The sequence below is a fragment of the Schistocerca cancellata genome, chromosome 1 (assembly GCF_023864275.1).
Source record: "Schistocerca cancellata isolate TAMUIC-IGC-003103 chromosome 1, iqSchCanc2.1, whole genome shotgun sequence".
NCBI lineage: Eukaryota > Metazoa > Arthropoda > Insecta > Orthoptera > Acrididae > Schistocerca > Schistocerca cancellata.
Window position 1 is genome coordinate 342,969,922 of NC_064626.1, and position 22,257 is coordinate 342,992,178.

Consider the following 22,257-nt stretch of genomic DNA (forward strand, 5'->3'; position numbering starts at 1 on the left):
AACTGAGGCGCCAGGTGGAAATGGCATGGCAAGCCGTTCCACAGGACTACATCCAGCATCTCTACGATCGTCTCCATGGGAGAATAGCAGCCTGCATTGCTGCGAAAGGTGGATATACACTGTACTAGTGCCGACATTGTGCATGCTCTGTTGCCTGTGTCTATGTGCCTGTGGTTCTGTCAGTGTGATCATGTGATGTATCTGACCCCAGGAATGTGTCAATAAAGTTTCCCCTTCCTGGGACAATGAATTCACGGTGTTCTTATTTCAATTTCCAGGAGTGTACATCCGGCCATACAGGCACGTCGAGTAGTCCACGTTAAGTTTTGTCAGAGAGATACAATGTTGAGAATGAGGTTTCCCTTTAAAACTTATGAAAAAATTGCCTTTCCTACCATCGTGGAGGATTAATTCAAGGGTTATTGGATAGAATTTTGAAACATACGATTTTTACGAATTTTGGTTTTTCCGACTGCAGCGCCATCTCTCGCGAAACGAAAAATATATTTCAGACAAAACTTAAGTATTTTTGTCCGTAGAATCCGTATCTGCAGTAAAAAGTGGGGTTCCCGTTTAGAAAGCAAAGTTGCCCCCCTCCTCACACAGACACTGGGGTAGGATGGGGCGTCTAGTTTAGAATCATTGGATGTCACTCTCCGAGACCCACCAGGTTAGCCAAGAGCACTAATGCTCTGCTTCCTGGACTCGGGTACGCGCGCCGGCCACGGATCGAACCCGCCCAGCGGATTAATGGCGAAGGCCGGTGTGTCGGCCAGCCTGCACGTGGTTTTTAAGCGATTTTCCTCATCCTACTAGATGAATACCGGGCTAGTCCCCACGTCCTGCCTCAGTTACACGGGTCGTAGGCATTTGAAATACGTTCGCTCTCTATCACTACACTACACTAGACGCAGACAGCTGGGGTACACTGATTCCATCTTGGGGGGGTGGGGGCGGGGATAGAGGGTGGCAGCAGGAAGGGCACCCGGCCACCCCTTCAAATTAACCTTGCCAAAACCGATTGTAACCAAGCCGACCCTGCGAACACTGTGCGATACAGGCACAAGCGAAATAATGGAAGGATGTCGCTCTCCGAGAGGAACAATTTTTAATTACAATTTTTTGCATTCGATGGGTTGTTTTCGAGATATTTCAGTGTCTTCAGATAAACTGAACACCCTGTACATGTGTTTGCTTCTTCATTTAGAGCAGTTAGAAGCATGTGGTTGATTTTAAAAAAGAAGGTGATCCATGTGGAGAAGTCCTAAACCTATAACCAGAAATGAAAATGACAGGAAATTGCACATTGTGGTGCTGAACGATCGAGAGTTAAATTTGTGAAAATAGAGAATGATACAGGAAGAACTAACCATGAGAAATCTTTATGCAAGAGTTTGATAATAACAGACTGCAATCCAGTGTTACAGTGTGCCTATTTGGAGGTGCTGCACAGGTACAGAATTTCTAATAATGCAGTGAAATCGCTAATCAGGGTGTTCTCTATATTTGTTTCGTATAATTAATGTAAACGGAAACAAGTATCACAGAAGCTGCCTGTTGTTGTTACAGCACTGGACTGACGCGGCAGCTGGACGGGGAGATCAACATGATAGGGAAGGCAGGCGAGGCAAAGCTCTCTGTGAAGTATTCCTCCCTACCAGGTAAGTCAGGCCAGACCTTAACACTGAGGCCTCTATATCCTTATCACTGACAGTCGAGTGGGGAGTAATACAGAGAGTGGAGTTCAAAAGCCTCTCTATGCAATGTGAATTAGTACTTCTTGCTATTTCTTAATTACTTTTGAACATTGTATGCATAAGTGGTCTGCTGAACTGATGCTATCAGTGACTTAGATATCCACAGATCGTTACATGCTCTAAAAATGTTACTGTGGCACGGTATGATGATAGTGGCCAATAGTTGCAAATGCAATTGCAGCTACAAGGAAGAAAAATGTGATTTATGTACACTGAAATACCACCTGGTAATCAACTACTGACCTACTGTGCTCTTCTGGGTTAGTTCCATTAGCCGACCGGCTACAGACGACGTGAAAAGTCCTTGCTTCCACTTCTCAAACTAGTCATCTTAAGCCGAAACATAACATCATCATTGTGCTTAAATATTTCTACAGCAGAAACATATTCATTAGTTACAATCAATAAAGCTCCTAATCAAGTGAAAAGAAAAAATAAGCAGTACACAACAAAGGTGAAATTTAAAAGCGAGTGGTGATATTAAATAGCACCCACTGTTTATTAACTGTCGAAGACGTCTAAACATTGCTTCTTTTGTGACATACACTTTGGCCATATCACATGGACTTTTCCTCAGCCACGAACTTTCTATTGAACAAACTGTGCTTATCATTTTCTGACGTCCCCCTAACTTCCCTCGCTCAAATTGTTCCACTGATTCAACGTCTAAAATATGAACGAACGCGTGGCTTGTACGTGGGTCTGAGGGAACCAGACATGGAGCCGCACGAAAAGAAACCCCAGGGAGGTAATGTCCCATAAGACAGGTGCCAAAAGCCAGTTTCGAAAACTAAACTAAACGACCGTTTCTCTACTACAAAGCTGCACCAAGAGCGCCCACCTGAATTCACCAAAGTCCATGTGTTTGCAATTGCATCCACGATCATACAATCTAGCAGTCATCCACATTTAGGAAAGATGGTTAAAGGTAAATGGTGCACTGAATATCAAATGTATTAAAACTGAAAACAAAAGGGACTGAAATCGGTTCTCAGTGTGATTGTTTCTTCCTGCAGAACTTGCCAAAATTACAAAATTACATTGAAGGATGCACATATATCCTATGGAACACGTTCCGATACAATCTACACAACACGCCAGCAGGGCAGGGAAGCCCAGATTTCGGATGTTACCAACCCTTCTCACTCCTTTTCCAACCCTATAGGAGCTAGGGAGTACTTACACCCACAGTAGTTCTTCCAAGATAACATGGAGTATGTGTACAAAATTTGGTTGAAATCGATCCAGTGGTTTAGGAGGTGGTGTGGACCATACTACGCATATATGATTAAAAATCTAGAGGATTATCGACAGTTATGTGAATACGGAACTGCATGTCTGAGGCAGGTGTGTTTTAATGATTTTCCCTTTGAAGTCAGTAGACAAGGAGCACTTTGTTAATTCGATGTAAGGAACAGAAGGGAGGATTCCCTATTCGAAGGAATCATGCTATCAGTCACTTGATGTTATTCAAGAAATTCACATGGAAAAGTTAAATCAGGGTGTCCTGTCTGAGTCCGCAATCTTAATTGTTTGTTACATCAACTGGATAGGTTATGTATAACGAAGAAGCAACTTTATTTGGTTCTACATTTATATCTAGACGTTTTGACACTGACGCATGACACAAGTAACGGGCCATGGGACATCTCTAAAGTGGCTATACAAAAGATAATTTCCGTATTTTGTCGCTGTAATGCGAACATTAGTTGCGTTGTTGGTGTCCAAGCTCCTAGGACAAAATGTTAACAGTTAATAAATTACGTTGTTAAGCTTGATACTTATAAGGTCTGTTGGTGTATTTATGTTATTGTCAGCTTTCCGTATATGCCTCTTATTTTTCTTTTTTTAAATTTTGGTTACCTGACTCTGCAATTAGGGCAGTCACTTAAAATTATGTGTGAATTTTCAAGGCTCTGGTAGTATAAACTGCCTCTCATTTTCTTCTGGTAGATTGTAGCCGTGTATCTGTTTCCCATCTATAGCTGTAATTAACAGGCCCTACTTGTGAAGTAGTCGTATAGTATTTTGTTAATATCTTGTCAGAAAACATTATAGAAAAAAAGGAAGGTTACAGGGTAACACCGAAGGGCTGACAGCATCAACGATGTCGCAGGCTTGCGAGCTATAAAAAGGTAGAGAGGCGGTTGTGACTTAACCCAGGTAGTCGGTGTCTAACTGTGTAGTAGAACTGTTTTGATAGTTGGTTAACAATTCAGGAAGGTGCCAACTATAAAAAATATTATTAGACAAGTTTCTTAAGATCATAATAATCATTCAGATATAACAGACGCTGAAATTACTGTCCTTGCTCCAAATCCAAACGTGTTTAGGTATGAACTGGATTTTCAGCAAAAAAGACATCATTGACCTTTTTCCTTTACTTGTTGTACTGATATACTATTACACGAGTTTAATTTAAATACGGGGTTAGCTATTTAGTTTTTATCGAGGAAGGTCAAGACTTGAAATGTAGTCGAGAGCGTGGTCATTATGGTCGGAGCACTCGCTCGGTTTCAGAATAGTGGAGGACGGAGTCACGAGCTCTTATCAGTCTGTTCCCCATTAAGTGACTTCAGAAGATTGCAGAAAACCTATAACCAACTGCTGTACCGAGATTTGAGAGCCGCTTCTCGCGGGTAAGAGTCCTCCTCCATACTTCTCTCGGAAGCTGTTTCTCACTTTTTACAGATGCAGCTTCTCAGACACGCTTCCCGACTTATTCGATGCAGCAACAGCTTCTCAGAAGATTTTTTGATCACTGATACCGCATTCCATAGAGAGCTGTGAAGTAGTGGAAGCTACCTCGTTTCCGCTTTTGAGATCCCAGCCGAGCCCCTACGGACAGGCTACGGTCTGGAATGCAGTCCCACCACACGTGAGAGCGATCAACTACAAGCCCCGTTAGCTGGGCCTCGCCGCCATTCATTACGTGTGTTTACTAGGCGGCCACGGAACGGGGAATCTTGTCTCGCATTTCCGTACTGTGTAGCGGGGCACTGAGTGGGATAAATGACGTCGTAATCTCTAAAGCAGGTGTGTCCAACCGTCGGCCCGCGGGTCGCAGCAAGTATCAGTGCGGTCCAAGAAGTGAGCATCTATCTGCCACACCACCCGGAAAACAATCTTTAAAATACCGTTTATGCAATGTTACAATAAACTGAATATTTTCGATTTGAAACTCCCGCCACACGATGCTTTTGTTTCGTAGGTCCATCCCATTCTTACAGCACTGCCGTCCGTGCTCTAGTGAAACCCTCAGAGCCTCGGGCAGTCCGTTAGATGCCCTAGTCTGTTATCTTACGGCTACTCCAGCAGCAACTGCGGAACTAGAGAATTAGAGACATAAGCTCAAAGACAGGGTGAAATAAAAAGCTATTCATTTCAATTTGATGCAGGGAATTTGAAAATACATTTCATTTTCTTCGAAAAAAATAGTCAAAATCTTAGTATTTGTGCATCTTTTACAAACGATACAGATACATTTCAAAGATGGTTCAAATGGCTCTGAGCACTATGGGACTTAACATCTATGGTCATCAGTCCCCTAGAACTTAGAACTACTTAAACCTAACTAACCTAAGGACAGCACACAACACCCAGCCATCACGAGGCAGAGAAAATCCCTGACCCCGCCGGGAATCGAACCCGGGAACCCGGGCGTTGGAAGCGAGAACGCTACCGCACGACCACGAGATGCGGGCATTCCAGAAGATTTCCAGATGGAATGCATAAAGTTGCAATCTGACATCCAGCTACAGGAAAAGTTTGATCATATATCATTTTTGGACGTTTACAAATAGTAACTGCCCAGAGACAAATATTCCTTTCTGCACAGTCGTGCATTATACATGTCATCTATGTTTGAGAACGATTATTTTCAAGAGTGTAGCTTACGAAGGGTACAAATAAACGTCACAAAAATACTGGAGTTCTTCCAATGCGGCCGGGGTAAGTTAGAAGGTTGGACGCTCCTATTCTAATGGCCCGTACACATTTATTTTAATAATCTCAGTCCTTCGACTAGTTACCCAACTTCTCTATTTATTTGGAACGTGTACAGACTTATTTTTCTCGTTTTACCTAACATACCCCAAATCTTCAGTAATCTACATTACGCATTCGAACATGCTGTCACGTGCGACTTATCTGCCTACGTTTGCTTGCCCTCCTCCTTTACAGTATGCTATGGACATTGTTGGATAGCTGGTTGTGATAAGTCTATAAAACGATACTTTCAGATATGAGTACGTTACATGGTGACACGACGCTCCTTTCAGCCGTTTCTGCTATGGGCAGGACAGAAGGAAGAAGACACCTCTTGATCACAATGTTTCATACCCTCCCCCTTCATTGTTTCACGTTTTCCCCATGAGAACACAAACACAGCAGTACAAAGAACAATGACTAGCCATAGTACTCTGTCCTATTACACGTTTGACAACTCACACAAAAGTCTGGGAAAAGTTGTTACAGAACAGCTGAGTTAACGTTAATGTGAAAAGTAGCTTCCGTCAGGTGAGTAGCGATATAAAATTATTGGTATAGCACGAGAACGCAACATCTACGGAAATTAAGCATTAAGTCACACATCGTAACTTTTTTTCAACGCAAAAGATTTGCAGCTCTTTAATTACATATTTTACTTCATGTTCATCACAATTTAGGAAGTATATCAGTTTTAAATAATATCGTACAAGAAATATTATTGTCTCTACATCACTGAATCTTGAAGGGGCCAGTCAGTAACGATAAGCAACCCAAGGAGAGTAAGACATGAGAATGTGTATTTCGTGTGTCGTTTACACCAGCGGCAAGCTGAGTGTAACCGTTTGCTTGTTTGTCTGTTTCAGTATCGATTGACTCTGAGTACATAGTGCTGGACACAGACTACGATACCTACTCCATCGTGTGGTCGTGCAGCTCTCTCGGACCCATCGTGAACAGGCGTAAGTATCGCCACTGACCGCCACTGTCTCAGCCACGCCCGCATAACAGGTGGTGCTACGTTGATTACTAAGCAAGTCTGTACTGAGTGCAACAATTATTCATCTATAGGTTTCGCAAAAAAATTTTGAGAGGAGTCTATTTGCTTTATCTTCCAAGTACATTAATTCAAAAGCTTACAATAGCGTTATTTATACAAAGGGTGAGGCAGCTAATACAGCCCAACATAAATAAACAAAGAACGAGTGAATGTATTCAGGTGACGTTTTCGATAAAGTGATTTTTAACGTTTGCAGCTGCCCAAACCGACATCGAGTTTTTAATGGAACTATACACTTTTCTCTGGTATTGCAAACAGCCTTGGAAGTAACGCGTAACTATGGTAGGGTTAGCGTTTTATTACGACTGTTACAGTAGGACTTTCTCAGAGGAGCTACGTTTACTGTAGCGAAGAGAACTGGAAAACGTATTTAAGTGAGTACCGTACTGAGGTTTGTGAAAATTTAATTTAAACTTTTCTAACTTATTCGCTTCATTTTTCATCATGAAACTCTTCGGTAAGTCATTTATGTGCTCGTTGTTTTGCCGGTATTTAGTTACACACAAATTTAGACACTATTTTAATCCTCCGCCACACAAAAAAATCATGTTTAACTAGTACACAAGATTAATTATCTTTGATTTCTGATCTTGGATTTATTAACACGGTCGTTCATCTGATTGCCTTAGGCGTCTTTAGTTGTTCTTTATACCCACATACCTGCTGTGTACGTTCCTTGGCGTTCTGCTTTTTATTTTGCAATCGAAACCACGAGACTCCCTTTTACATGTGAACTTCTTGCACCCTTAACTATAAAGTTTATTTTAGTCAAATGATCAAGTAAATTACTTAATGGCTCAAACGGTTTCGAACGACTAGTCATTGTCAGTTGCCCAGAAGTACTTCTTTGTCTTCTAATAAGACCCTATCGAAATGTTGACTGCCAACATGGTTTGACGCAGCAGTACGCCAAGAAGTACTTACGGCCTATTGACTTTGACTACTCAGTCAAAACCGGCGTAGCCACTAAAAATGTACTTGATCATTTGGCTGAAACAAACTTTACACTTAAAATTAATGTTCTCTCTCATGCTAGGTATTCACTTGTTACATTTTACGGAGCGGCGTTCAGTCATACGGAAAACTTTGAAGGGTTGGGCATGGTGGTCTAACCATAAGGCGCAAATCGGTAATGCAAGAGGTCGCGAGGTCGAATCTCGATCGCGCTATGAAATTTTCTGTCTCTCTTTAATCTAGCGTTGGCCTCTTAAAATGTGAAGAGTAGCGAGAATCAGGAGGTGGATCGGAATCCACGTTAAACTGGAGGTTCCTTTTCTTCTGTTGGATAGTAGGGGTGAATAAGAAACACACAAGTTGCTGAAATGACGTCCAATCGAAAGACTTGCACCTTACCTTTGAACAACACGAAATTTCGTAGCTTCGAAGGACAATAGTTGGACCTTTGACTGGCAGTAAGCCTGCAGTTTGAATGTTATGGGCATTATTGAACGGAAGGATTAGAGCTTACTGACAACCCCAAAAAAATATTAAACGGCCTCTTGCATTCATTAACATTTCACGCCGTAGCCAACACAGTATAAGCAGCAGAACCCAACAAGTTATCCAAACCATGAATCTATACATACTGCAGCAGTACAGTGGTTTGCTGACGTCTGTTAAACTGGTGCGGTAATGTTGAATTCTATCATCTGAATCTTGTTCACTATGGCACGAATGTTGTGTGTGCAGGCGTAGATTTAAAATTTCCATACGAAATGATGTATGCCCGGGAGGGCTTTAACATTTTTAGATATATTCAATGGCATGAAATCTTTTACTGAAAATGACTCTGAGGTAGACGCTATAATCACGGCGATGGCAGACAAGCTGGGAGCTGAGGGAAAAACTCTTGTTTTAAAACAAAGAGCCTGCTGTTTTTATGAGGTTTTTAATCAGAGATTTCCCGTACTGGTGCCTCCTAGTTAGCTAGTCAATTAATCTTCTACGGATAATTTGTACAATTAATCGTAATAATGTGGAACGAGCCATTTTACCATTTGCATTGCACACTCATCGTGTGTAAATATGGTTAAACGCTTTTTTAATACAGATTTAAGTTAGTAATTTCTATAAACCACCTTTTCAGGTCATAAACATAAAGTCTTGTACAGAGTATACATAGTTTTCAATAACACACTTTTTCAGTTTTTTTTCAAATGTAACTTTTCTCTCTGTCACACATTTTATATTATTGGGCATGCCAGAAAATATTTTGGTGGCAGTCTTGCGCATCCCTTGCTGAGCTTGAGAAGACCTTAATGTGGATTAATAAATGTCATTTTTCTTCTGGTATCGTAATTATTTGCCTTTTGAGCTGAAGCGGGTTATTTACTGAAAGCTTCATGAGGGGGTGGAGGGTAAATATACAGTGAAACGGGAGCTAAGTTGACCAACTAGTTGAACAATTTCGGCAAGACTGTTGTGCATAAACACCACATATTATTCTTATAGCACATTTTTGAGAAATGAACATTTTCTATCTTAAAGATGAATTACTCCACAACAGTATTCCATACCATATTATTGAATGAAAATACACATAATATGTGATTTCAGTCTCCCAAAGTTTGGCAAAGTTTCGAAGTGCAAACGTGGTTGAGGTGTGTTGTTTTAGGAGTTCCAAAATGTGTTTTCTCCAGTTTAAAGTATCTTTATTTCTTGTATTTTGTTAAGAAAAAAAACTTATTTATTCTCAATAAATATCAGGTGCTGACAAAAAGCGCTGATTTTGGTTTTCAGATGCTTAGATTTATTTCTGAATCTGGAGGCACTGTCTACACAAGAAGTCACTTGACCAAGGAGGTTCTAAAAACACCTAAGAGTAAAAGTGCGAGTCTTGTGACTCAAACTAAAAAACAGAGATGAACAAAACTTTATGCTCATATATGATGTTGATTAATAATTTACACAAAACTTCTTTTTCAATGCGTTAATAAAAAGAATTTACTTTAACATTATTGGAATAAATGATGTACACCGCGTAACCTAGTAAGATATCTGACTTCGTAAAAAATAAGATCTCTGCGGGTTCAGTTAAACGGGAGATAGAAATAATGACTATTAAGACTGGAAATACTTTAGTACCAGTCTGCACAATCAAAGTAGCTTCCTCTAGTCCAATTACAGAAGCCACATTTAATTTTAGGTACTGCAGGGTTTATAAAGGATAAGAATTGACGCAAAGAAGGTTTACTGAATCCTTACAATAATTATTATTTCAGTCAGAAGCTACGGTTACATTCATCAGAACAAGGGCAGCAGTCGAACCGATCGACTTAAGATCAGAGCAGACAAGATAACGAAAGAATAAAGAACGACTCACATACACAACAGAAACAGGAAACAAACAAGAAGAGCTAGCTCCACACTGTATGCTTAATCTTAGACAAAATGACACTTTAAATAAATTGTTAGCACTGTAAGCTACAGTTATTTTGTTAATGTGTGCTTACCATTATTTTAAGAACGAGAGTCTTTCTTAAATTATTCAGCGATTCAAAAGGAGGCGCCACAGCATTCAGTTACACTTTTAACAACATTATTTACCATTTACCTAAACGCCCGCCGTTCTTCCTCAAACGATTCGTGCACAGTCAGGGCAGCAAATACAGTAGAGGTTCGCCCTGTAACGCGGCTGGGGCCTTTTGACACTGACGGCGGCCGTGTTTGCAGAGAACGCGTGGATCATGACACGCGAGCGGCTGCCGCCGAGCCCCGTGCTACAGAGAGTCTACGGCATCCTGGACGACTACAAGATGCGGCGCACGTTCTTCGTGAAGACGGACCAGGAGAACTGCGACTACGTGGCCGCGCCCGGCGCCTCCGGCGACGCCCCTCCGGCCGCCACGACCGCAGCAGCAGCGCCCGCCGCCACCGCCGCCCCCGCGGCCGCTGCCAAACCTGGCCCCGCAGCCGCCCCCGCTGCTGCTCCTGCAGCGTCTTCCAGAAGGTTTGTCAGGTAAACAACACTTCTTCTTCTCGTACGATAACTCTTTAAACACGCTGCCTTTCATTTTTCACGTAAACACCCAATTGGCAAATATACAGTATTGCCACACCAAGAAGAAATGCATATGATAAACGGGTCTTAATTGAAAAAATGTATTATACTAGAACTGACATGTGATTACATTTTCACGCAATTTGAGTGCATAGATCCTGAGAAATCAGTACCCAGAACAACCACCTCTGGCCGTAATAACGGCCTTGTTACACCTGGGCCTTGAGTCAAACAGAGCTTGGATGGCGTGTACAGGTACAGCTGTCCATATTGCTTCAACACAATACCACAGTTCATCAAGAGGAGTGACTGGCTTCTTGTGACGAGCCAGTTGCTCGGCCACCATTGTTTTCAATTGGTGACAGTTCTGGAGAATGTGCTGGCCAGTGCAGCAGTCGAACATTTTCTGTATCTAGCAAGGCCCGTACAGGACCTGCAACATGCGGTCGTGCATTATCCTGCTGAAATGTAGGTTTTCGCAGGGACCGAATGAAGGGTAGAGCCACGGGTCGTAACACATCTGAAATGTAATATCCACTGTTCAAAGTGCCGCCAGTGCGAACAAGAGGTGACCGAGACGTGTAGCCAATGGCACCCCATACCATCACGCCGCGTGATACGCCAGTATGGCGATGACGAATACACGCTTCCAATGTGCGTTCACCGCGATGTCGCCAAACACGGATACGAATATCATGATGCTGTAAACAGAACCTGCATTCACCCGAAAAAATGACGTTTTGCAATTCGTGCACCCAGGTTCGTCGTTGAGTACACCATCCTACGTGCTCCTGTCTGTGATGCAGCATCAAGGGTAACTACGGCCACGGTCTCCTAGCTGATAGTCCATGCTGCTGCCAACGTCGTCGAACTGTTGCAGATGATTGTTGTCTTGCAAACGTCCACATCTGTTGACTCATGGATCGAGACGTGGCTGCACGATCCGTTACAGCCATGCGGATAAGATGCCTGTCATCTCGACTGCTAGTGATAGGAGGCCGTTGGGATTCAGCACGGCGTTCCGTATTACCCTCCTGAATACACCAGTTCCATATTCTGCTAACAGTCATTGGATCTCGACCAACGCGAGCAGCAATGTCGCGATACGATAAACCGCAATCGCGGTAGGCTACAATCCGACCTTTATCATAGTCGGAAACGTGATGGTACGCATGTCACCTCCTTGCACGAGGCACCAAAACAACGTTTCACCAGGAAACGCCGGTCAACTGCTGTTTGTGAATGAGAAAACGTTTGGAAACTTTCCTCATGTCTGCACGTTCTAGGTGTCGGCACCGGCACCAACCTTGTGTGAATGCTCTGAAAAGCTAATCATTTGCATATCACAGCATCTTCTTCCTATCGGTTAAATTTCGCGTGTGTAGCACGTCATCTTCGTGGTGCAGCAATTTTAATGGCCAGTAGTGTATGTCTCGCTCGTATCGACAGTGACGTATCGTCAGTCTGCGAAAAGAACAGAGCTAATAAGGTGTTTTTATGTTCTGTAATCAATAACCTTTAGTTTCAGCGTATAAAATGTTATTATCTATAGCCAAGGTAACATTTTTTGACTGCTACATTTAGGGCGATTGAAACTCTTATGTTACGTAAGTATCTCAATCATACTGGAAAGAAACAAACTTTTTTGTCCGCATTGAATGGACTTACAACACGTCATCATTAAAACTAAAAAATTCAAACAAGTTAACTGCAAAGTCATTATTAAATATGAAACAAGTGACAAGATTTATTTCTACAAATGCTATATGTCGATTAGTCAACTTCCGCCCATATTATTCAGTTGATATCAACTGCCGTGCCTCCTCATGCACTGCACTTACAAATTTTAACATTTACGTTTGTAGAGTCCACACGAGTACACTTGCTTTATCTGAACGGAAAACACTAAGAACTTTTTATGTTTATAGAATTATAACATAATTATTATTACTCTTTTTTTTGGAAACATGATCAACTACAATCTTTAAAAATAAAAACGACAAAACGAAACGAACATTTTTTCTTTTTTTTGGAAATATGATCAACTACAATCTTTAAAAATAAAAACGACAAAACGAAACGAACATTTTCAACCTACCTCCTCAGTTATTTGCTCTAGGTATTCCAATCTCTGTCTTCCTCTACAGGGAGCAAATGAAAGCATTAAAATAAAAGTGGCCAGACATAAAATAGTTGATTAAGACACGCAATTACTTTATGGTTCTAATAACGACTCATAAGAGACGAAACAGGTAAGCTGTTGTTAATCCGTTCAGTGCAGTGAAAACAGTTGTGAACCAAGAAGCATTTTCAAGATAAATCCGTGCTACATTCCGACTATATCACATTCCGAAGACATAAGCCTCTTGAGGCACATGCAGGATAATTACGTTTCTTCAGAACGCTAATATTTCCACGTGCGCCATCCATTTCCCAAAAGTGTCTGTACCACAGCGATGGTACTGTATCTTCAGATAATCCCAACGCAAAAATTAATAGAAGCATCACGATTAAAGAGAGAATATATGCCTTGGCTACGCTTTACTCAATGTAAAACACTTAACGCAGGTTACTCATGACGTGATAAACAGAAAACTTTGTGCAGTTATTCTTAATAAGAAAACAATAGTGTAGAGTGTGTTGTATGGTTTAGGGAAGTATTACACACACTGCGTAACACAATTACATGATCACTTTTTGGAGACCCCGTAATTGTCTCCCTCTAGTTTGGCGACGCTTCAGTCGCTCATGCGAAAAAAGGCTAGAGTTCAGAAGTTGATGTGAGGTCTAAGGTCGATTGGTTCGACGACGTTTCGTCGCAACGCCACCGTGGACACGCACCCGATGAGAAGGTCGTCACAGCCCCTCTTAGCCACTTTTCACAAATTCTTTTTGACGTCCCCGCGATGGATGTCGGAATCGCGATGCCCAGCGTTGAAATCACACACTTTTTTTTACATGTGGCCGAGGAAAACAGTTCAGACACAGTTCCGCTAATACTCGACACGAAAGGACATCAGAGGGTGGCATAAAGCGCGTCAGAATAACCCATTTTATTTGTAGCCTTTATTCCAGAAATTTGGCACTCGAAAACGACAGTTCACGGTCTGATGAGCAACAGGACGACGTTTTTGACATCATTTGTCAATGCTGACCCCCACGGACGTTTCAGGCCTTTTCCAAGGATATCATGAGCCACCAATACTACTGAACGCGGCCGCATCCCTTTGGAGTGCAGTGCGTCTACAGTTTTTGCTCTGGTTTACAAGATGGAACCAGTAAGGACAGCTCAAAACCATTCGACAAAATATAAACGCTTTCTGATGCAGCAAAGGGTGCTTATGATATTTCTTCCTTCCCATTTCTTGTGGCGTGATCACGGAAAAATGCCAAATTCACACATGTGTTAGAAAACGGCAAAGGGTCCCTCTAAGACCCCCAGTTCAGCTATATCTTCAGTGACAATCGGCCCACTTTTCTTGAGCACCTTAAAAATCTACCTGTAGAGAGACAACCTGTGACGAAGTCCTAGGATCTTCGACACCGTACGTGTTCAGTATGCCTACTAGCAGATGCTAGAGCAGCGGCGTAGTCTGCCTGCAGGCGCCTAGCACTCTCGTCACAGGTTGACTCTCTGCGAGTACATTTCTAAGATGCTCAACAAAGACCAAAGATGTGTGGGCGGTACCCAAGGTATTGCTGAACTGGGTGGTCTTACAGGGACCCATTGCATTTTTATTCACTCATGTGGCAATGTGGGAGCGAAACAGGAAGATCACGTTTCAAATTCCGTCGAATAGCTTTGAACGGTCCCTAGATTTTCCACCGGCACACCACAGCAAAAACTACAGTCGCATTGCTCTCCAAATGGGTGAATTCACGTCCAATGGCGTTGCTGGGCCACTATGTGTTCACAGAAGGGTTTAATTTTCCGGGAGAGGGACGGGGGTTGTCCTCAGTGTCAAAGAATGTCAAGAACGTCGTCCTGTCGCTCACTGCACTATAAACTGTGAGAAATACGTGAAATGAACGCTCCAAAGAAAGAGATGGTTTCTTTGACACCATTTATGCTACACGCAGTGGAATTTTTTTGTCGATTTTGGGCGACGATGTGTCTGAAATGTTTTTCTCGGCTACCCGTAAGAAAACTGCGTGATATGAGCTCATGGCGTCGCGGTTGTGACCTCCATCGCGGAGGCGTCAAAAGATGGCATGAAATGATGGGTAACAGGGGGTACGACGACCTCCACATCGACGTCGTTCCTTTTCCGCATACCTACTAGCAGATGCTAGAGTAGCGGCGTAGCCTGCGTTGGGCAGAATTATAATGACATTTCGCCCCTATGTGACATCATTAGTTTACACTTCACATGAACATCTGAGCCGTGGCCTTTTTTTTCTTCCTGTCTGAAGCGCCGCCGAACTCGAGAGTGACTTCGTAGGACGCCACAGTTTTATATCCTTACAGAGGAAGTTTGTAGGTATCTTTGAGCAAAATTTCAAACTAATGTGCTGCAGGTGGGTGTGGGAGGGGGGGGGGGAGAATTACAAGCTTTCGAAAAAGTGATCCTTTAATGTTGTGTGCGTTTTGAAGAGAAACTCTGAAAGCCTTTTTTTTTACAAACATTCGACATGCGAACCATGAGTGACCCAGAAGACATCAATATGGTAATCGAATTCTTGCCATACCCGTCCCAGCATGGCATCGCCGACTGTGGTTGTCGCTTCCCTTATTCTCTCCCGGAGCTCTGCTACATCACGTGGTAGAGACGGTACATACACCAATTCTTTAACGTGCCCCCACAGAAATAAGTCACATGGAGTGAGATCTGGTGATCGGGGAGGCCATTTCATGAAACAGGTGTCTCCTCCTGTGGCACGGCCGATCCATCGATGCGGCAACTCCGTGTTCAGGTACCCACGAGCTTCACGATGAAACCTGGGTGAAGCCCCATCCTGCTGAAAGACGAACGTAGATTCCGATTGCATTTGAGGCATCAGCCATTGCTGCAGCATGTCCAAGTAGGAATATCTAGTGACTGTGCTCTCGGCGAAGAAGAATGGCCCAGACAGTTCTCGACATGATAAGGTACAAAAAACATTTACCTTTGGGGAATCACGCTCAAATTCAATGCTTTCGTGTGGATGCCTTTGCACTCCGGATTCGACAAGTATTCCCGTTCACTTTCCTGTTAGTGTGAAAAGTGTCTTCATCGCTAAAAATTAAGTGATCAACAATGCCATCCCCATCCTCATTCAATTGTTGCAACTGCGAACAAAACTCAAAACGCTTGTCTTTGTCGTCGTCATTGAGCTTGTGCACTAGCTCCAATTTGAATGGTTTCATAGACAACTTCTGTCGCAGGACTTTCCACACTGTCACTGGAGCCATTTAGAGTTCACTGTATGCTCGACGCACCGATTTCTTTGAACTGCTTATGAATGTCTCTCGTACGCACTCCACAATCACTTCACACACCCTGGGACGTCCGCTTCACTTTGCCGGGCACAAGAAACCCGTTGCATCAAATTTGTTATGCCAGTGGTAAATGGCCTTCCTTGTTTGTTGCTTCTTACCGTACTTGGTTCTAGACACCTGTTGAACACCTGTAGCACACTTGTTTTTGTCGAATTCCAACACACAGAAAGCTCGCTCCGCACCTGAACTCGCCATGTTTGCGACTAGCGCTGACTATCGGGAAATTACCAAACTACGCCTTGGCGGTATACATAAAAAAAACCTTTCAGGGTTTCTCTTCAAAATGACATATGTATGATATCTGTAAAATGTTTGGTTCTTGAGCAATAAATAATTGAAAGCGTTCCCGGACTTTACGTACACCTTTCTATGAAGAACTGTGAATGGCTTGTAATTTGTGTTTAGGTCTACTGATGAGGATGCGTCCATATATATTATGTACTTGACAATGAGCAGCTCTCTAAATTGTCTAACAACGTTTCGTAAAGTACTGTCTGAAAATAAGCTGGTGGAAAAGGTGTCGTTCTTTAAAAAAAATCTTCTTTCTTCGGCGTCCCCTACCTGTTTGACGACACTGCCTGACAGAAAAAGCTCCTATAATGGGAGGAGGAAACGAGATGAAACTTCACGGTTTGAGAGGATATGTGATGTTGTCGCAGTGATTTCAAAATCAACCCAAATCTTGGCAATATGAACCCATTTGTAAGTAGGGTGTTGCAACGTCCCTGGCCTGGAGGCATGCACTGATTAGGTTGGGAAGGGTGTGATGAAGTAGTTGTATCCTATCCTGAGGCAAGCTGGCATGCAACTGTTGTAAATGGTCCTTGATGACATGGATACTAGCACCGGGACGAAAATGACATCTGAACTGGTCCCAAACATCTTCTATTTGGGACAAATCTGTGGATTTTCACAGAGGAAGACTGCACTGTAGTTCCTTCTCTAGATTGTCGTACAGATGACAAAATAGTAGATATCGAAATAGATGACAGAGGGATAGAAAAAAAATTAAAATCTCTAAACAGAGGAAAGTCCGCTTGACCTGGTGAGATACCAGTTCGATTTTACACAGAGAACGCGAAGAACTTGCCCCCCCCCCCTCCCGCCTTCTTGCAGCGGCGTACCGTAGTAGGTCTCTAGAAGAGCGTAGCGTTCCAAAGGATTGGAAAAGGGCACAGGTCATCCCCGTTTTCAAGACGGGACGTCGAACAGATGTGCAGAACTATAGACCTATAACTCTAACGTCCATCAGTTGTAAATTTTGGAACACGTATTATGTTCGAGTATAATGACTTTTCTGGAGTCTAGAAATCTACTCTGTAGGAATCAGCATGGGTTTCTTAAAAGACGATCGTGTGAAACTCAGCTCGCGCTATTCGTCCACGAGACTCATAGGGCCATAGACACGGGTTCCCTGGTAGACTTCCGCAAGGCGTTCGATACAGTTCCCTGCAGTCGTTTAATGAACAAAGTAAGAGCATATGGACTATCAGACCAATTGTGTGACTGGATTAAAGAGTTCCTACATAACAGAACGCAGCATGTCATTCTCAATGGAGTGTCGTAGGACCGTTGCTATTCACGATATACATAAATGACCTTGTGGATAACACCGGAAGTTCACTGAGGCTTTTCGTGGATGATGCTGTAGCATATCGAGAGGTTGTAACAATGGCAAATTGTACTGAAATGAAGGAGGATCTGCAACGAATTGACGCATGGTGCAGGGAATGGCAACTGAATCTCAATGTAGACAAGTGTAATGTGATGCGAATACATAGAAAGAAATGTCATTTATCATTTAGCTACAATATAGCAGGTCAGCAACTGGAAGCAGTTAATTCCATACATTATCTGGGAATAGGCAATAGGAGTGATTTAAAATGGAATGATCATATAAAGTTGATCGTTGGTAAAGCAGATGCCAGACTGATATTCATTGGAAGAATCCTAAGGAAATGCAATTCGATAACAAAGGAAATACGTTACAGTACGCTTGTTCGCCCATTGCTTGAATACTGCTCAGCAGTGTGGGATCCGTACCAGACAGGGTTGATAGAAGAGATAAAGAAGATCCAACGGAGAGCAGTGCGCTTCGTTACAGGATCATTTAGTAATCGCGAAAGCGTTACGGAGATGATAGATAAACTCCAGTGGAAGACTCTGCAGAAGAGACTCTCAGTAGCTCGGTACGGGCTTTTGTTGAAGTTTCGAGAACACACCTTCACCGAGAAGTCAAGCAGTATATTGCTCCCTCCTACGTATATCTCGTGAAGAGACCATGAGGATAAAATCAGAGAGATTAGAGCCCACACAGAAGCGTACCGATAATCTTTCTTTCCACGAACAATACGAGACTGGAATAGAAGGGAGAACCGATAGAGGTACTCGAAGTACCCTCCGCCACACACCGTCAGGTGGCTTGCGGAGTATGGACGTAGATATAGACGTAGAGCGCAACATCACGCAGACTTTTCTTAGAGACACACACCATGTGGGAGCGAACATTGTCCTGCTGAAAAATGGCACAACGATACCGTCGTATCTGAGGTAAGACATGGATCGCCGGACGTTCTCTCACTCAGTATCAGTCATGACATGAAGACAAACCCGATGGCTACCAGCACAATGACGCCACGAGTAACACCACTGTGCCTCTTCATACTGGCGGCTGAAGAACTGTTCGCAAGGCGCCACTATACCGATGACAATGGACATCTAGTGAAGTATAGCGCAGCGATTCATCTTTATCACAATACAACACTATTCATAAACAGTCTATAGTTTCTGGCCACGGCACCACTGTAAATTCAGTCATTTGTGTAGCGGTGTTAACAGCAGCCTACGCTTGGTGCAATAATTCTCTAGTCCGGCTGCTGCCAGCCTCCGACCACTGGTTCAGGATGACACAGAATGTTACCGAAGCCTGTTACTGTCACAGTTTACTTGGTGGAGGAGTAAAGGGACTACCATGTGCTTGGTGTACGTATGGAGATTCTCCTTTGTGATGAGGTCGACTGGACCCTTGACGATGAGGACGCCTGTCCTTACGATCCCACGCTCTTCGACACTGGGTCACTGCCATACCCGAATGCCCCATAACTCTGGATATTTCATGAGTCCAGTAACAAGCCACACCGAGATCCACAAAGCGGCCCTTTCAAACTCTGACAGATACTGCCGACGCTGTTTTACACGAGCTCGCGTCATCTCCACGTCCTTCACACTGATCACTCAACATCTGTCGCTGTTCACGCCCCTTACATGCGCTGCCATACCTGGTAACAACTCCACACACGAACCACCCTTACGCACTCTGGTCACCGTTAAACCACTTACGGAGAATTTGTCCGAATCGCGTGGTCCGGTAGCTAGCGTTGCTGCCTCTGGATCACGACGTCCCGGGTTCGATTCCCGGCCGGGTTGGGGATTTTCTCTGCCCGGGGATTGGGTGATTGTGTTGTCCTCATCATTTCATCATCATCATCATTCGCGCCAGTGGCTAGAAGAGACTGTATCAAAAACTGGGACTTCGTACGGACGCTGATGACGCGCAGTTGAGCACCCACAAATCAGTCATCATCATCGCTAACGGAGAATCGCAACCCCGTTGAGTTACACACCCGCTCATGGGGTGTACGAGTATGAAGTTACACTGATCTCCATCGATGACTTCTGCGTGCTTCAGTCTTTTTGCCAGGCAGTATGCCCTGATCAGCCAAAACAATATGACCACAGTCCACTGCAGGACTGGATGCCTACTGGTGGCGTTGCGAGCACGTGACGCAGTAGGAAATGTTTGTAAGCCAAGCAGAGAGTGATGGGGATTACCCTACTGAAGATATTCGCTGCAAATGGAGGAAACCACTGAGATAAGGGACGTTGCCAAAGGGCAGTTTATTATTACACAGAGCCTGTGAACGAATATCCCGGAAATGGCGAAGCTAGTCGAACGTTCACGTGCTACTTTCATGAGCATCTACAGAGTGTGGTAAAAGTGCAGAGAAACTACCACTAGTCGCTAAGTGTTTGGACGTCTACGACTCTTTAGAGAACATTGGGTTTGGAGAGTTGTCTGCTCTGTAAAGTACCACGTCTGGCAAAAGAGCATAATGCCGGTGAACGCACATGTGTTTTGGCGTACACCATTCAGCGCACACTGTTGAACAAGTGGATTCGCAGTAAAGGACTCCTTCATGTTCACATGTTGGCCCAACTTGATCGCCAATTACGATTGTAGTGGCCTCCGGAGCATCGAGATGGAGCCGTGTATCACTGAAAAACGTGGCGGCTCGTCGGATGATTCACGTTTTGTTACAACAGGTCGACGGTCGTCTCGTCAAATGCCCTCATCCTGGCGAATGGCTGTTGGAAATGTGCACCGAGACCCGTAAAGAGGCCGGCGGGAGCAGTATTATGCTCTGACAGACATTCTCCTGCGCTCGCTTGGGATGTGTGCTAATGATCGAAGACATCATGTCGGCTACGAACCATCTGCGTCCCTTCTTCCTTGACGATGATGACGATGGTGATATTCGGTTTGTGGGGAGCTCAACTGCCTGAACAAAGTTCCAATCCTTACAGTGTAAACTGAAATGATGAGGACAACGCAAACACCCAATCCCCGGGCGCAGAAAATCTCCGACCCGAACGGAAATCGAACCCGGGACCCCGTGATTCAGGGTCAGCAACGCTAACCACTAGAACACACGCTGCGGACTTCATGATTGATGTCTTTCCTGACGACAATGTCTCCTCTCAGCAGCATAATTGTCCGTGTCTCGAAGCCAGAATCGAGCTACAGTGATTTGAGGAGCGTGATAGCGAAATGACAGTAACGTCTCGGCCACCAAATTCGACTGATGTGGATCCAATGGTTCCCATCTGCAACGGTCTCGAGCGCCATCAACGCGTATACAAATTAGCGGCCAGTTATTTGCGGGAACAGTCTTATATTGCGTTACAAAGACGGCTGGCCGCTGTGGCCGAGCGGATCTAGGCGCTTCATTCCGGAGCCGCGCTGCTGCTACGGTCACAGGTTCGAATCCTGCCTCGGGCATGGATGTGTGTGATGTCCATAGGTTAGTTAGGTTTAAGTAGCTCTAAGTCTAGGGGACTGATGATCTCAGATCTTAAGTCCCATAGTGCTTAGAGGCATTTGAACCAGTTCGTTACAAAGATGGCCCACAAACCATTAAGAAGATGGTCGTAATGTTTTGGCTCAGTGCATGAAATTTGAGTCTGCTAGTGTGATACAGGACGTGAACCGTGTTGTCTTACCGCTGCTGTTCGCTTTGCAGGGAGACGGCAGCCCTGGACAAGGAGGAGGCGAGCGCCGGCCACAAGAAGCCCCTGGTCGACGTCGCTCGCGAGAAGAGGCCGGCCACCAAGCCGGACAAGGAGCAGGACAAGGACAAGGCCCCTAACAAGAAGGCCCCCAGCGGCGCCGCCTAGTGGGACACAGTCTCTATTTATTTCCTAGTTTGTAGTCACGTACTATTTATTTGATCGCATTCTTTTTGTACGAAATAAAAAAAATCTTTTTTCCAATAAAATGACGTTCGTTTTTTTTGTCGATCATAAGCGGTGATCTTTGTTAGCCAACTGCTTCAGCAGTCAGCTGCAGCGCGGTTGTCACATATTCTTTCTTACAAGGTGATTGAGATTTTTACTTTGTTGAACATCTAACACTTCCTCATCTGCTGGCATTTGCTCCTCTATCAGTCCGCTCGTCAATAGATCCTAATGTCAGCAGTGTTTGCCCCTACAAGCAACGCCATTTCAAGTACACGCTTTTACACACCATCTGTCCTCGTACCATAAACTGCCAGTTTTCGATGAGGCTAACATTATCAACATATCCCATTCTCCGCTCCCGAAGTATCCGGAATGATTTCCCTACATACGCGACACATTAATTGCGTTTCATAATGCACCATATACAGTCGTACTCAAAAGTATCCGAACGACCTGA

The 22,257-nt window shown here is 43.8% G+C and overlaps 1 protein-coding gene across 1 annotated transcript in view; it reads left to right on the top strand.

Moving 5' to 3' along the window:
• Window positions 1-21,789, top strand: part of LOC126173427 (apolipoprotein D-like) — a 48,555-nt gene extending 26,766 nt beyond the window's left edge. The window contains exons 4-7 of the mRNA XM_049920955.1: window positions 1,570-1,661; window positions 6,611-6,706; window positions 10,477-10,762; window positions 21,584-21,789. Coding sequence (XP_049776912.1) covers window positions 1,570-1,661; window positions 6,611-6,706; window positions 10,477-10,762; window positions 21,584-21,737 — 628 coding nt within the window. The 3' untranslated portion in view covers window positions 21,738-21,789. The remainder of the gene's footprint in view (window positions 1-1,569; window positions 1,662-6,610; window positions 6,707-10,476; window positions 10,763-21,583) is intronic.
• Window positions 21,790-22,257: the final 468 nt, after the last annotated feature.